The sequence below is a fragment of the Gekko japonicus genome, unplaced genomic scaffold (assembly GCF_001447785.1).
Source record: "Gekko japonicus isolate JY-2015 unplaced genomic scaffold, Gekko_japonicus_V1.1 scaffold20, whole genome shotgun sequence".
Taxonomy (NCBI): Eukaryota; Metazoa; Chordata; class Lepidosauria; order Squamata; family Gekkonidae; genus Gekko; species Gekko japonicus.
In genome coordinates this window covers 1,378,253-1,394,470 of record NW_015169172.1, presented here as the reverse complement: position 1 = coordinate 1,394,470, position 16,218 = coordinate 1,378,253, and the positions used below count along the sequence as shown (strand labels likewise).

General features: G+C 42.1%; 1 protein-coding gene across 1 annotated transcript in view; it reads left to right on the top strand.

Moving 5' to 3' along the window:
- Nucleotides 1-3,843: 3,843 nt before the first annotated feature.
- The window catches only part of LOC107114346 (methylcrotonoyl-CoA carboxylase beta chain, mitochondrial-like), a 26,778-nt gene continuing 14,403 nt past the window's right edge, over nucleotides 3,844-16,218 (top strand). The window contains exons 1-7 of the mRNA XM_015415789.1: nucleotides 3,844-4,152; nucleotides 6,393-6,589; nucleotides 7,639-7,817; nucleotides 9,193-9,273; nucleotides 10,292-10,470; nucleotides 14,088-14,280; nucleotides 15,901-15,992. Coding sequence (XP_015271275.1) covers nucleotides 4,007-4,152; nucleotides 6,393-6,589; nucleotides 7,639-7,817; nucleotides 9,193-9,273; nucleotides 10,292-10,470; nucleotides 14,088-14,280; nucleotides 15,901-15,992 — 1,067 coding nt within the window. The 5' untranslated portion in view covers nucleotides 3,844-4,006. The remainder of the gene's footprint in view (nucleotides 4,153-6,392; nucleotides 6,590-7,638; nucleotides 7,818-9,192; nucleotides 9,274-10,291; nucleotides 10,471-14,087; nucleotides 14,281-15,900; nucleotides 15,993-16,218) is intronic.

Genomic DNA, 16,218 nt, shown 5'->3' with positions numbered 1-16,218 from the left:
TGTTGCAAGCTCCCCCACCCCCAAGCAGCTGCAGAAGGGGACCAGGAAGACAAGTTGAACTAACCCTGTTGCCTGTGGAAGCACAGGGTGTGTGGCACCCCAGGCACAAGGCAGCATGCACAGCAGGACACAAGCCAAACAAAGCCCAATAATCTAGAGATTCCCATGCAGTAGTCTCTGGCTAAGAATGCCAGCCAATCCTGGGGGGGGGGGGCATGCTCGAAGTTCAAGCCAGAGATCACTGGCAAGCCCACTAGTACTTTACAGCAGGACCTGCTGAAGGCCACTGGATCACCCAGTGAGGGGCAGGCACCACATGCACAAGGCTGCCCAGTGACCAATGTAACCAGAGATCACCAGCACCACTGCTCCATGAGGTGGCAGCCACCTATGGCTGAAGGTCTCCAGGAGGTCTATGGGGGAGAGAGACCTGGCTTCTGTCACATGCTCAGCAGCAGGAGTAGTCCCCTAATGTACAGAAGAAACAATCCAAGAACGCCCCCCATGGGCCAAAGCACAGTCACCATATGGGGAAGTGGGAATATGGCAACAAGACTAGCCACCAGCAGGCCCTGGCAGAGGATCATCTACATCTCCTCCTTGTGCAAATGCTGATCCCCACAGCCATCCAGGACAGCATTCCTGGAGTTGCAGGCCAAGCAGAGAGGCATGCAGCCTTGCCTTGTCATCCCAGGCCAGGATGAATACAGCTGCAGCAGCCCCCAACTTGTCAATGAGGTGGCAGCTGATCTGAAGGGGCTCTGCTTGACTGTTGCAGACAAGGTTGGTCCACTGCACTGAAGTCATAACCAGAGTGGCATTACCCACTCACCCTGTCACATTCAGGGTCAAGCCTGGCACTGTTGCTCTACCCAGGGTTTCCAGAATACACAAATATAGTACAATAAGCACAACAATAGTTACAGAGGCAAGGTCTACAAACCAGTCTGGAATCAGAGATCACAGGTCCAGCCCAAGGGTCAATGGCCCAGTTCCAGGACTGAGGAACAGATGCAGGGTCTGGGTCCCAGACTGTAAGAAGCAAGCACCTTACCAGGTACAAGGCAGCAAATCAGGATAGAGCTCTGTTTGCTAATCAGGCCAGCTTCTCAGAAGCAAGATTACTCAGAGTGTTCCTTTTATCTGCCTCCGTTGCTGACTCATCCCCAGAGGCCCAGGTGGCACTCCTTACAGTCGTGTTCACCTTCATACAGGTGTAGGTCTTTACTGTTTCCCTATCAGCCTGTCAGTCCTGATTCTGCATGGACTCCATTCCAGGAATTAACACTGATTGTTGCTGAGCAATCAGGCAAACACCTTGTCTTCTCTAGAGCCGTCAAGTGCTCTCTCCTCCTGCTGCACTCTGCTGGTTTGGGAGAGGCTGGCGGAGATGGAAACACCAGGTTTTGTGACATCTCTTTCTTCTTCTGGAAGACTTGTTGGTCGAATTGCTTTATTTACAGCAATTGGCAATTTATAAATGGGTTCTTGCCCATTTATACCAAGGTCCTGATCCCACCAAGGGTTACCAGCAAAGGATTTGAGGCTTTTGTGGTTAAAATAGATGTCTTTTACTTAAAAATATATCTCATACAAACAATACTGATGCACTCACACATTCAATTAAGTTCCTAAGAATTACAGTAGGAAATAAGCACAGTAGCATTAGCAGGTAGGGGTGATGACAGGTGATACTTATCTGTCTTGAAGCTTGGTTGTTCCAATGAAGAATGGAGGGGGGGAAATGGAAACAAAGGGAATCCACACACGACCAGAACCAGCCGGAACGTGTGGGTCTCTTGATTGCAGATCAAGAGATCAGTAGAGGCAAGGGTTGGGGATAGCAAGTGGGACTCAAGAGGGGTAAAAGCAGACAGGGGTTGTTGCGGGGGAGATGCTATCTAGCCAAGTAGGAGGAGCCAGGTGACTGGTTCTCTCCTTTTATAGGGGGTCCAAGAGATGGGTGGTAACTGTGCCAACCTCTTGACCCACCTACCTGTTAGTCCGTCCCAAAAACAATCCTATTGGTTGCATGTGGGAAGGGGAGGTTACTTAAGAGGGGTGGCCAATATTGTAACCTAAAACCTTACTCAGAGTATGGCATCTGGACAGGTGTGAAATCTAGGCGTCAGGATGCTTCCTTGTAGTGCTGATGAAGTTGGCCAGTTCCATTAATAACCAGATGTCCACATGGCAGGAAATTCCAGTTCAGGAACAAAGCAGGCGATGGGTAGTACATGACCACAAGCAGCTCTGTCATGGGGGCTGTCTCTTCCTAGAGTTGTTGTTTCATTGCTCACAATAATGGAGGTTTGTGTTTCTTCACCAGGCTGGGCAACTGTGTAGCTGAAACCTTATTTACATGGAAGGTATGTGCAGGCACCCTCTATGTGTAGCATCACAACAGGTGACCTAAAGTGTACAGCTTTCTGAGCCTATGTGTATGTGCACAGTCCATTGTGTGTAGCAATAAGCAGTCCATAAAGCAAATATTAGGCTTATTCTCTTAACAGACTGAGCAGCCTGGCTATGACTGGGAAGCATTCTTGTTTCCTGATGCTTCCTGCGTTGGGTCTGCTGCTGGACCCAGCTGCTCAGGTGGGAATTCCATTGGTGTGGGGCCCAATTCTTCTGATTCCTCCTCCGAGGTGGCAGCTGGCTGGTCTGTGACCCACCACCTGAGCAGCCTCCTGATCCCTCCCTCACACCAGTTGCTTGCAGGTCAGGTAAAAACTCTGGACAGGCTGGTTCCGGCTCATGGGCTGTATATTTGACAGCCCTGCACTAGACTTTACATGGATTCTATACATACTGACTTTTTCTTGTATTATCTAAAATTATTGCCACCAGCTCCTACCCTTCCCTTGAACTTCCTTTGTTGTGGTGTTGTTCCCACCTCTGAGAATGCTGTTATAGTCTATTCGTATTTGTCCAACTAGTTTCCATGCAAAAAAGGAAATTGCTCATCTAACAGACACCAGTGTAGACATACAGTGTAAATTAGTGCTGGATGTGGAAAAGCCTTGACCCTACAGCAGTACTCAGACCCTCTTCTGGAAGATCTGCCACCTGTTGATTCTATATGCAGCCTATCTTCAGCCACTGGACTATGTAGCTTGTGGATCTTTGTGATGGCAGTCTTTTCTTTTGTGTGGGATTCTGGTTGTTCCCTTGGCTAAGGGGTACTTTTGCTGCTGCCTGTGTTTGGTTACCTATCTGGTACTTGTAACTTCTCCTAAGCACTTAATGACATTAAATGTTCTGGAAACAGTACTGTGAGCTTTTCTTGGCAGCAGATTTGTGCATTATGTGTGGGAGGGTATGTGAAATTGTTTAAATTACATCAGGGAGGTGGTGCCATCATCTCAGGCTGTGATGGATGAATAGCAGTGGAGTTGTTAGAAAATAATTGTGAAATACTTTTTGAAAAAAGTATATCACCACTATTTTCTAACAACTATTATTGTGCATTTGACTCTGCTGCTGAAAGAGTATAGAATTCTAACTAAAAAGACCAATATGATGATAGGTATTTAGCTAGACTGTAGAATTGTTCTGCTCTTTGCTTATATTCAGAATATCAATTGAAAATGTAACATAATTGTCTAATATTTTAAAAACTGTTTGGGGTACTTGTTTCCTTTGTGACAATTTGTGTATCTCAAGTCAAGTCAGCCTTTAGTTTGGGGTACTTGTCACCATACTTTGAAATACTAGATTTTCTAAATATGTATTAGTTTGCTTGTGGTATTTGTTGGTTTGATTTTGTTAATTCCTCAGTCTGTTAGGAAATAGATATACATTTGTTAAAGTAATAAAGGTGTTGTTCTTTTCTAGGTTCACCAAACTCTCCAGAAGTCTATCATGTCTTTTGTCAACATCCTGCTCCCCATTATTTCAAACTTCCAAGAGCAAGTGTCAACAAAATGGCTCAGGTGTACAGAAAATATCATGCCTGTTGAGCTACCAGGATGTAGGAAAGACTGACAGCATAGTTCCATGTGCCATGATGCACACTTCTTCCATGAGTTTCAGCATAAAAAATAAACATCAATATATAAAATCTTTCCCAATATTAGATGGAAACATTCCTTCCCTATATAGACATGTGTTGGATGGAAATTCAAGCAACAGTGAGATCTGCATTCAGAGGTAAGTCTTTTGTTAATACCCTTATAAGTTAGTTCTGTGAGTATTTAGTGAACAGTTGAGGAACTGTAGGGAATTCTAGATTCCTGTGAAGTGTGAACTACTATGACATTATGAGGCCAAAATCCAAAGTAGTTCTGTTTGGCATCAAGGCAGTCTTAATCAGTTTGCTAATCTGAAAGTTTGCTAAAGCAACTTTGGCTTCAGTTCTAGTTCCACAAAGGTTATAGAAAACATTGTACTGTTTAAATATTCTAGATGATTAAAACACATAAATTTGAAAACTAAACTTGAAAACTATATTACAGGATGCTTCTGCATCTGAATAGGTTTGGAATTATTTCTCAGCTTATGTGGACATGGATTTTTATCTTCATGGGATGGATAGATAAAGCACAACTTATCCAGGGTTGTAGGATAGTTTTATTTTTCCCTTTAAATTTTATGTGTACTGTCTGCTTTGCATATTTTTGGAAACTTCATGAAGTTTGCCTCACACTTGGTTTACATTCAAAGACATATGTGGAGAGTCATACTTTTCTAGAGCCAGTGAGTGAAGTTGTCTTAATTAATCATGATTCACTGACAAAGGCAGGAAAGTGAGTCACTATTGTCATGGCTATGTGCTTAAGGACCAAAGAGCAGCAATCCAAAGGACTTTAATCAGAGCTGTAAATATGAACTGAAAGAATTCATGAAGGCTGTGTGCTGCCCCCCCCCCCCCCCCCGTGCCCTTTCGTGAGTTCTTTCTGTTTAGGTATTTCCACAATATCTTTTGAATATACATTACTTTTAAAAAATACAGTAATTCCAAAATGGTGATGTTAGGGGATTTACAGTAATGCAAACCAAGCAGTTTCCCTTTTGTGTCAAATATTCTTGCCCTGACCTGGATCTCAGAAGCTAAGCAGTGTTGGCCTGGTTATTACTTGGATAGGAAACTATGCAGAAGCAGAAGCAACCTCTGTTCGTCTTTTGCCTTGAAAACCCGACAGGGTTACCATAAGTTGGCCGCGACTTAATGGAACTTTCCAGCATTAGTTCTATAGGAAATAGGGCTGCCAAGCCACGGCGGGGGATCACGTAGCTAAAGCGACACGTAGCGTCACATCCTGGCGACGGCGGTGCAACGCGTATCGCTGTCCCCCGCGGCAGGGATCCTGTGAAGACGTGCGGATCCCCCGCCGCGGCTTGGCAGCCCTAACAGGAAAGCAAAATTCTGTTGATTGCTGTTTGGTTGATTTGTTCAGAAATAAATGTGCTTAACTAGAATTCTATTTTTTAAGAAGGTATCCAGTCATAGACCCAATTGAAACTAAGATCTATATGAAAATAAAGCATTTTGAGATGTGAAGCTGAAGGTCATGTCTTGGTCTCATAATATAATGGGTTGTTATCCTACGGCTGTGTCCAGCTGTTGTCCAGTGGAAGGAGCTTTCCTTTGAGGTAAAAGGCTCTTTTTCTGATAGAAGAACTTCTTGCTTTCGAGGCGGGTGCTGCCATTAGCTTAGCCTGTTTGTAGGATAAACCTGTTATTTCCTCAAATTCATCATGATTAAGCTAATGCACACAGTCACACAAATCCAGCTTAAATTTGTGGAACAGTAAAGTTGACAAGCCATTTTCATTTGCATATGGAAATATGCTAAATTACATCTTAAACTCATTATATCTGATCCAGTCTAACAGTCTAACTTATGAGGAAAGGTTAAAGCGCTTAGGGCTCTTTACCTTGGAGAAATGACGACTGAGGGGTGACATGATTGAGGTTTATAAGATTATGCATGGGAAAGAGCAGGTAGAGAAAGAGGTACTTTTCTCCCTTTCTCACAATACAAGAACTCGTGGGCACTCCATGAAATTGCTGAGCGGTCGGGTTAGAACAGATAAAAGGAAGTACTTCTTCACCCAAAGAGTGATTAACACATGGAATTCACTGCCACAGGAGGTGGTGGCGGCTACAAGCATGGACGGCTTCAAAAGTGAATTAGATAAGCATATGGAGCAGAGGTCCATCAGTGGCTATTAGCCACAAGGTATAGATAGGGGCTCTGGGGCAAGTGATGCTCTGTCTTCTTGGTACTTGGTGGGGTCAACAGTGGGAGGGCTTCTAATGTCCTGGCCCCACTGGTGGACCTCCTGATGGCACTGGTATTTCTGGCCACTATGTGACACAGAGTGTTGGACCGGATGGGCCTTTGGCCTGATCCAACACTGGCATGTCTTATGTTCTTATATGTCAGATACTTGGAGTTGCTTGCAAAGATCAATAAAGGCGGAGGAGAAAATGCAATATTTCATCACACTCAAAGAAACAAGAAGCTGCTTGTTCGTGAACGCCTAAGGATGCTTCTTGATGATGAATTTTTCCTTGAGTTGTCTCCACTTGCAGGCCTTGATATGCCTTATGGAGATGTTCCTGCTGCAGGATGTCTCACTGGTAGGTTTTGTGTAAAGGAAAAATTGCTATTTAAGATAAATTGCTATATGATCCAGAGGCTTCATGGCTAGCCGCTAGCTGTTCATTGATTAAGACCAATCAAATTATTTATTTTATTTACTTCATTTATATGCCACTTTTCAATCAGGAGCTTGGCCTGCTAGTAATACCTGTTTGATAGCAAATAAAACAGAGTTCTGTAGTGTGAGAGATTGATTGAGAGGAGATTTGAGACCTTTTGTTACCTACTGTCTTGATAGGTAAAAATACAAATGCTCAGAATCATCTTTGGTTTAGAACATTTAAAAAAGTCCTAGGAGGGCTTCCAAAGCTACCTATACTAGTAATTTTCCAAGTTAAGGATGGTAATCTATAGTCTTTTTTCAGGTTTAATATGTACATACTTGTAATATTTTATTTTGCATCTCATTACAATTTCTGAGGGACACTTTCTGTCCCTTAATTAAATTAAGGAAGTGACTAATGTTATGTGGAAGAGAGACGGAGACAAGGACACAGCCACAGATTTTTGATAAAAACACTAGCATATTTATGCAGTTCCGCAGGGCCTGTAAGACGGAGCTCTTCCGCCAGGCTTTCATATAGGGGCCACCACTACCACCGCCACCAATGAGGTGGACAACATCAGGGTTAAGATGGCCCAGGAAGATCTGCCATAATTTCTGCGTGGCCACTGGATTTACCTGGTTGAGCTATAGGATAACATCACCCTGGAGAACCATCCGGAGACCATCTTGTCAAATTGAGTAAATTTTTTATTAATTGTCATTAATGTTTTATTGTTTTTATCTGTTTTATATGGGTTTCCCCTTGTAAGCCGTCCTGAGCCCGCTTTGCGGGGAGGGCAGGGTATAAATCTTAATAAATAAATAAATAAATAAATACATTTCTGTGTTTGTATAATTTTCTGTCTGCTTTAAGCCATAATTACAAAGTTTTTCCATTTGGATAATTGAGGTTGTTCTAAAACATCCTTATTTATCATTGTTAGGTCAACTTTGCAATAGTTTCTTTGATTTGCATTGCAGGACTTGGAAGAATCTGTGGAATTTGGTGTGTCTTCATAGCAAATGATGCAACTGTGAAAGGTGGAACCATTTATCCTATATCTGTGAAGAAACAGCTAAGAGCTCAAGAAATAGCAATTCAAAATAGACTTCCATCTGTTTATCTAGTAGATAGTGGAGGAGCATTCTTACCACTTCAGGTAAAATATAGGTAGTATGGAATTTAGCACAGTTTATTTCCACATAAATTTACTCACTTGTTTTAGCCTCTTTTTTTGTTTAGCTTTCCCTATTTGAACTTTCTGCATGCTAGGAAAATGTTAGTTGAGTAAATAATCTACATCACAATAGCAAAGCTAAAGCCAGGCGTCAAATGAGCTGCTAAAACATTACCATAGTCAGAGAGCTGGATGAAGTATCAAACTAACACAGAATACATAGGTGTGTTTTGTGACATATCTAAACAAACAGCAACAAAATTTACAACTGTTTACAGAAAAAAGTGATTCCACAATATAACTGGTGCGGCATGGAACACCTTTAGCGATGCAGGCACTAGTCTTGAATACAAGAGATCTGGCTTCCTTTTATTGAAATGAAGTTCGTTACAGTGCCATCCTCATCAGAGTGAAAGCCTTTTTAAGTTCATTGAGGTCATTGACTTATATGGATGCAACTCTGTTTAGGATTGCAGTTAGTCTCTGATTTGAGGTAAGATGTGGAGCTGTTGAACAGTTTGACTCCTCAGGTGTTAACACTGTCAGTGCACAGAACCAAAGAGCTGATAGGACTTTAGTTGTCATAGATTTTCCGGACTGTATGGCCGTGGTCTTGGCATTGTAGGACCTGACGTTTCGCCAGCAGCTGTGACTGGCATCCTCAGAGGTATAACAAAGAAAGATGGAGTACTCTCTGTGTCAAGGTGAGAAGACACAGAGAGTACTCCATCTTGTCACAGAGAGTACTCCATCTTTCTTTGTTATACCTCTGAGAATGCCAGTCACAACTGCTGGCGAAACGTCAGGTCCTACAATGCCAAGACCACGGCCATACAGCCCAGAAAATCTACAACAACTAATGAACTCCGGCCGTGAAAGCCTTCGACAACATATATTGCTTGAAGGGATGAAGATACAGAAGGAGGCATTACTGTTTTTGTATTGGTCAACTGCTTACAGTTTAATAGTTGCTATCCAGTTGGGTAAAAATATAATGTGTCAGTTTGTTCCTAATGCCCCCCCCCCCCAATCTGTGATTGCTTTAGTTCTGGGGGATAGAAGGAGGAATTGCAGGCTGAAGTTCCTGCCATACTAGTATTCATACTTCTATATAAACAATGCACACACACACACTTAAAATTATTATTGTTCTAACTACATAGCCAGGCAAGAACCTCTATGGGATGAAAGAAAAACTAGCTTTACATCTTAATTTAGGAACAGACTGTGAAAGGTAGACATTGTAAAACAGAGACAGGTGTATTTTTTGAGTAAAAAAGTAAAGATCCAAAAGTTGAGTTTTGAATTTAATGTAGTGCTGAAACTCCCTGGTTCTTTCCTCTTCCTTCATTATTAGGCAGAGCTGTTTCCTGACCAGTTCCACGGTGGTAGAATTTTCTACAATGAAGCTGTGATGTCTGCAATGAAAATCCATCAGGTATAATCTACCCAGTGCAGTAGTGTGGGGAAGAGACCCGTGTTCGGTTAATAGCAAAAAAAGTGGATAGCTGGTGAGTGGAGCACTTAATGCTTCAGAAGTGTCACATCCCATCTAAGATTTTGCATTGGCTGCATATGCTGTCTGCTGTACTCCAGGAACAGTATAGTATATAGAGCAAAATTAGCAAATAAATATTTGTCTTAAGATAGCGGGTAATGTTATTTGGGCAGCACTGGCCCACCTCACAAAATGGGGTGTGTAGATTAAGGTTGCAGCAAAAGATGGACAAGTAGACATAAATCATAATATAGCTTTTTTCCCAGAGATAAGGAATGCAAAGAAAAGTACACAGTGCTTTCCTTGCTTAAATACAGGTTATCTACACTTGCTGTGTGATGAAATTCCCTGGTTCTTTACACAGAGAGAGATTATAATGTGGAATTTGCTGCCAGATGAGGTAGTGATGGCAACAGGAATAAACAGCTTTGAAGGGGGTTAGATAGATTCATGGAGGAGAAGTCTATCAATGGCTACTAGCCATGGTGACTGAGGGGAACCTCCACATTCAGAGGCCATAAGCCTCTGAATCCCAGAGCCAGGATGCAACATCAGGGGAAGGCCTTGGCCTCTATGCCCTGTTTTTGGCTGTCCAGTGGAACTGGTTGGCCACTCTGTGAGGCAGGATTCTGGACTAGATAGAGCACTGGTCTGATCCAGCAGGGCTCTTCTTATGTTTTTATGAAAAGCTAATTCTCAAATCTCTGGTTCTTTGGAGTTTTCCTGAGCAGTTCACAGTGCAGTTCTAAGCAGATTTACAGTCGTCTAAGCCCATTGACTTTAGTGAACTTAAAAAGGTGTAGCTCTACTTAGGATTGCCCTGTAAATACATTTTTTCAGTGGTGTTGATTGCTGCTGCTGCTGCAACCACAGCTTAAATTCCTTACACACCGCTAATATTTGAAATGTTTCCTATCTGTACTTCCCTTTTAACCAGCAGTGTTGATATGTCCTCTAGGTAGCAGTTGTGTGTGGTTCTTGTACAGCAGGAGGTGCTTATGTCCCTACCATGGCAGAGGAAACAGCCATTGTAGACAAGATTGGTACAATGTTCCTTGCTGGGCCTCCATTAGTTAAGGCTGCCACAGGAGAAGACATTCTTCCTGAGGAACTGGGAGGAGCTAGCCTGCACTCCAAGTAAGTATATTTTAAAAATCTTAGTACTGAATGAATCTATGACCTTCAGCCATAGTACAGCAGTTTTCAGGTAGTTTTTCTTACAGAGAATGTGAGTGGCTCTTAAAAAATAAAAATGGAGAAGCCCTGATTAATTTGCACCAATCTCTCCTCTTGAGTCTGTTTTCAGATCAAGAATTATCCTGAACGTACATAGTATTATTGAATTTATATTTCCTGCTAAAGAAGGGTGACTTTTGCAGTTCACTTTGCGGGTTTTTGACACATTTCTTTCTATGCCACCTAATTAGCCTATCCTGCAGGTTCATATTCACTCAGGGAAATATAATGACTGGGATCCAGCCTATTTCTCTTCTCTCCATCCCCAACCCCTCTGTGCAAGCAGAAAACACTTCACTGCATATATGGATGACTGAGAAAAGAGGGGAAATAGCACATTTCTTTTTATAAATAACAGCTTCTTGCATCCCAGGAAGTTCTGTTCTGGAGAAACTTGTCACATGTGGAAGGGATGTAACTGAAAAACGCATTACAGAAAGTGAACAATGCCCATAGAATTTCAGATCTCCACCAATATGCCTTTCAGCTAGATTTATATGAGTGCGTCACATCTACAAAACAGTCTGCCTGAGGCTATTACGCTGCCCACACATTTCCATTGCTTTGCAAAATGTAAAAAACAGAATTGTTCAGGGGTAGGCGTGGGCAGGAACTGGAAAAGTGGAAGTTTGTGGTTTGGGGTTTTCAAGAATCCCCGGACCACAAACTTTCATGAACTTCTCAATTGCACAAATTGATTCGGGTTTCAGGGAAGTTCGTAGGGCTGTAGCCCCACCCAGAAGTGGGCTTCAGAGCTCACTTCCAGCTGGAGCTTTGGGATGGGCTGGCCCAGCTGAGCTCCAAGAATGAGCTCTGAAGGCTTTTATAGACCTTTGGAGCCCACTTCCGGGTGGGGCAGTCAAGTTGTGTCGCCCAACTTGACTGACCTCCAAGAGTGAGCTCTGAAGGCCTATGAAGGCATTTGGAGCTCACTCTCAGAGCTCAGTTGGGCTGGCCCAACCCAGAGGTGAGCTCCAAAGGCATTTAAATGCCCTCAGCGCTCACTCAGGTCGGGGCCACAGGATGTCGAAGCCTACACAAACCCTCCCACAACCCCCCATGGAGGTTCATAGGCAGATTGTGGGAGACAGTTCTCCCGAACCCCTGGTTCACGAACCATGATCTGGCCTGATTTGAGCTCGAACTGGGGTTCTTTTGTGGGCTCGTGCCCATCCCTATTCAGGGGGGTATTCTTGTAGAGGAGCAGAGCTGTGATGGACCAGCATGGAAGGTGACCTCTATTAGGGACACTGTGTTTTTTCTTCCAGTTCTTCAATTCTGGCCCCACTGCATTGTTCTGTTATACCAGGAATCTTTGCTGTGAGGCTCAAGTATTGTTATTCAAATGTTATCATATTTTGTAATCTGCTTACTTACTGAATAGTTCTCTCTGTGAGTCCCACTGAGAATGGGAGATTATAAATAAAAAATAAACAAAATATAAATAAAATATTGAACAATAGAAAAATAGTTTCAGTGTCAAATTTCAGTTTAAGTGCTGAACCTAAGGATTTATTTAGAAAGTTTACATCAGATTATTGGAGATGGAACAAAAAATGTATCTTTGCTTACGTAGCATTTCTCTGTACTTATGGGTGAATAAAAAGGAAGAGTCAGTTGGTCTAAAGTCAGTATCCAGTCTTCTTCACACACTCAGGCTGCAATTCTAAGTATATTTCAGTTAAGTCCCAGTGAATTCAAAGGGACACTGCTGAGGTCCAAACTAGATGTTATGACTTTTAACAAGTCGCACACTGTTGACTAGCTACAGCAATTCTATTTAATAAGGCTTGAACTATATTTGTCAGCTTTCATGACCCAGGACAAGGTTCCCTGGACCTAAATCAGTTTCTCTGTAGTCACACAGGAGCTACAGGGGAATGCCTTTTAAAGAGCCACAGGGCCCTAGTCTGCTTGGGCTTGCAGTGGAGTGGCAAGGGGCTGTTGCACTCCCTCCTTTGCCATTTTCCGAAGCCAAAATGATCCCAGGAAGGAAGTTCCAAAAATTCCCACAGGCCATTTTGGCTTGGGAAAACGGCTTGGTGGAAATGCAGGAACACCTTGTTCCCCCAGACTGGAATCAAGCCCCCGTGGCTCTTTAGAAAGCAGATTACTACAGCTCCTATATGACTGCAGGGGCTATGGGTGGTGTCTGGAAACTTAGACATGTCTTGTTAAGTCATAAAGTGTAGTTTGAGCCTTAGTAAACAGAACTGTGCCCTGACCTGGATGGCCCAGGCTAGCCTGATCTTGTCAGATCCCGGAATCTAAGCAGGGTCAGTCGTGGTTAGTACGTGGATGGGAGACCACCAAGGAAGTCGAGGATCAGAGACAGACAATGGCAAATCACCTCTGAAAATGTCTTGCTTTGAAAACCCTACAGGGTTGCCATAAGTTGGTTGCGACTTGATGTCACTTTACACATACAAACAGAACTGCTGTAGCTAGTCAATAATAGATCCTATTCTCCCTCTAAGCTGTGGAGCCTTGTGAGCAAAAATTCTACTTTGTGAGCTGCTGGCATTAAAGTTGGGAGCGAGTGATTTGGCTACTGCATAAATTAGTTTGCTCTGGAGCCGTCCTTCCTGAGCTAAGACAAAAATGTGGAGGCTAAAAACCTGTGAGCTAGCTCACACTAACTCAGCTTAGAGGAAACACTGGATGCTACTAGTGGTTTGTCATCCTATTTTGCTTCTGTTGGTCACATTCCAAAATTAATCAACATGAAAGTGTATTGGGCTTTCTGATCATTGAGATTGAATTGTCAAGGCTTAATTTGATTCAGGGTACCTAAGGGCTCATATAAAAAGCTGTTTGAAATTCCTGGGTTCTGGAAAGTGTGAAATAATAAAGGAGAATGCCTTGGAGTATGTGCACAATGCATTTCTCTGAACACTGTTGAGCATAATTTGAGCCTGCATGCCTGGGCCGTAGGGCTTCTGCAGTAGATGGTGAGATTTTGATGGGCTTAACTACATCTCCTGTTAAGAAATGAATACCTTGCCTCTCTGCGCTCTGCGCTCACTTTGCAGCAATGGTTCCAAGTATTGTGGGTTGGATCCAAGCAGAGCAAAGCTCATAGTTTTCTGCTGCAGTCCATGGAGCCCTCCCCTTAAATTTAGTGCGGGTCAGCAAAAATCACCCTATTTTCTGCACTAGCAGAAATATTGTTAAAGTGATTGAAGAGCATTTTTTGATTGAACCTTATATATTTTGAAATAATTTTTATGAAAAAAGCAATACTGTTGAAGGCTGATAAAGTGCTTCTTTATACTATTTCTTCTATAAAGCACAAATGGAAGAGCAATCTCTTCATTTATTAATGTTTCAATAACCCGTTTTCTGGAACAAAATTGTACTGCGCCTGAAGCAGGAGTAGAAGTCTGTTTCTAGCCATTGGACAGTTGCAATATAAATACAACCAGTTTAAATCAATTGTATTGTCCACACTAATATTTTACTTCCTGTGATTATTGTCCTGAACCTTACTTGTTATGTGTGCATAATTTCTTGCTCAGAGTCAGTGGCTGTGTTGACCACTTTGCGTCTTCAGAAAAAGAAGCATATGAATGTGTTCGAAATATCTTTGCAACACTGAATTATGAAATTCCCACAGAAGATACTTTAGACTATGACAGCCCTTTGTACTGTGCAGATGAACTGCTAGGACTTGCACCAAAAGATTATAGCTACACTCTACATATAAAATTGGTAAGAACTTTTATTGCAACATTGCCCACAGTGAGGCTGCTTACAACAAATCCCATTTAGATCAATGAGATTTGAGCTAATTGTGTACAAGATTACTGCTTTCTTTTTCAGTTTGTGAGTTTAGATTTGCTCTAGTTTATAAGAATAATAAAATAGTAGTTTAAACTATGGGTGTATTCATGTGTCACTTACAAAGCACAATTCCTTTATGTACAAATCAGCTGACATCCTTGGGCTCACATACTCCTTCCATTTTACTTCCTTCCCTGGTGTGCGAGGCCATGGTTGATGATTTCCTGGTTTAGATAAGCTCAGTCTACTCACATATTGTTGTGACATGTGAGTTCACTTGCCTCAACAAAGTGGTATTTGTTTTTTATCCAAAAATTAGAATTTTAAACTGGTTCTAAACCATGGTTTTGAAAAGAGGTCAGCAGATTTTAGGTTTGTAGGAACTACTTTCTCTTGTGCTAGAAAACTGAGGTCTGCGAACTGGACACAAAATAATGGGTACAGGGGTAGAGCCAATAACTTATAGTACCACTAGAATATGATACTAGGATAAGTTGTGTGTGCAGTAGAAGTGGGAGGAAGGGAGAGAGTGCCTGCCTGGGGACAGACTGCCGCCATTGATGGCAGAGCTGCTGTTAACCTATTCTGCTGCCTCCCTTCCCCAGCAGAGGGTAGATATATTGTTAACTTGGGTTTAAATATTTTTGGTTTTCTGTGTTTGTGTGTGGGGTGATATAGAAAGTCATTATGAGCCCACATTGTGGAGAAAAGGAGGTTAAAAGTACCCAAATAAGTTAATTACAAATAAAGTATTCCAATACTAACCCCCCCCCCCCAAATGGGGAGTAACACTATACAAAGACAACTGATTAATTACTCCTATTACAAGTGAGGAACACTGGAGCTAAAATGGGGCTAAGTATAGGGGTTTTTTACTTGTAATTGGTAAGGATTAAGAAGTCACATCAGCGTTCTTAAACATAAAATCCTATCCACATTGGTCATGTATCAGTCAAATAAATATGCACAGGAAGTGCAGTGTATTTATGCACATATTCTGTCATGCCACTTCTCTGGAAACCAGATTATCAGAGGGTCCAACCAGATATCTGCAGCAAATTCATTTTTTGGGAATCCAAGCAATTATTAAAATTTAATTTTTGGATGTGTAACACTTGATTCTGATCAAGACTGCAGCATGCAAGCAGAGGAGTTTAAGCCTCCCCCCCCCATATTTTTCTAACTTTGGAATGGCCCTGGAGAGCTGCTATTTATATTGCATTTAATATGTTGTTTGTAAACTGTTTTGAGGAGCATTTAATTGAAATATAGTCTATAAATCTTTAATCAATAGAAGTGTTCCATACCAAGAGAATATCTGCATGTTTAAGAGGCTGTAGAGCTTGGCACTGGGTGTACGATTGTTATCTAACAGTTAAAGTTGTTTATTTTTCTGCATAACACATTATTAGGTTTAATAGTATACAAGTTGTGATCTAATATGAACTTCAAACAAGCCACAACTTCTGACTGAAGGAAAGCATGATGTCCTTTTTATCTTTTATAAAGCCTCTTGATTTTTCATTTCTCTTGAAAATGTTTTCATAGATTCTGAGCCGCATGATAGATGGCAGCAGGTTCCAGGAATTCAAAGCTAATTATGGAACAACTTTAGTGACTGGATTTGCTTACATAGAAGGGTAAGAGTAAAGTTTTAAAAACAACCAGAACAGATTACTTTTAAATAATTACTTATAATCAGGGGTCATTTCGTAGAAAAAGAGGTACAGGAGCTCATTAGCATAACTCATTTGCATATGTCACACCCCCTGACCTCACAGGAAGTGTGTCAGAAGGCACCACTGGACTGTTTTGGATTGCTAGCTATGGGGGGGGGGGGGGGGGGGGGGGAGATAGTTCCGCTGC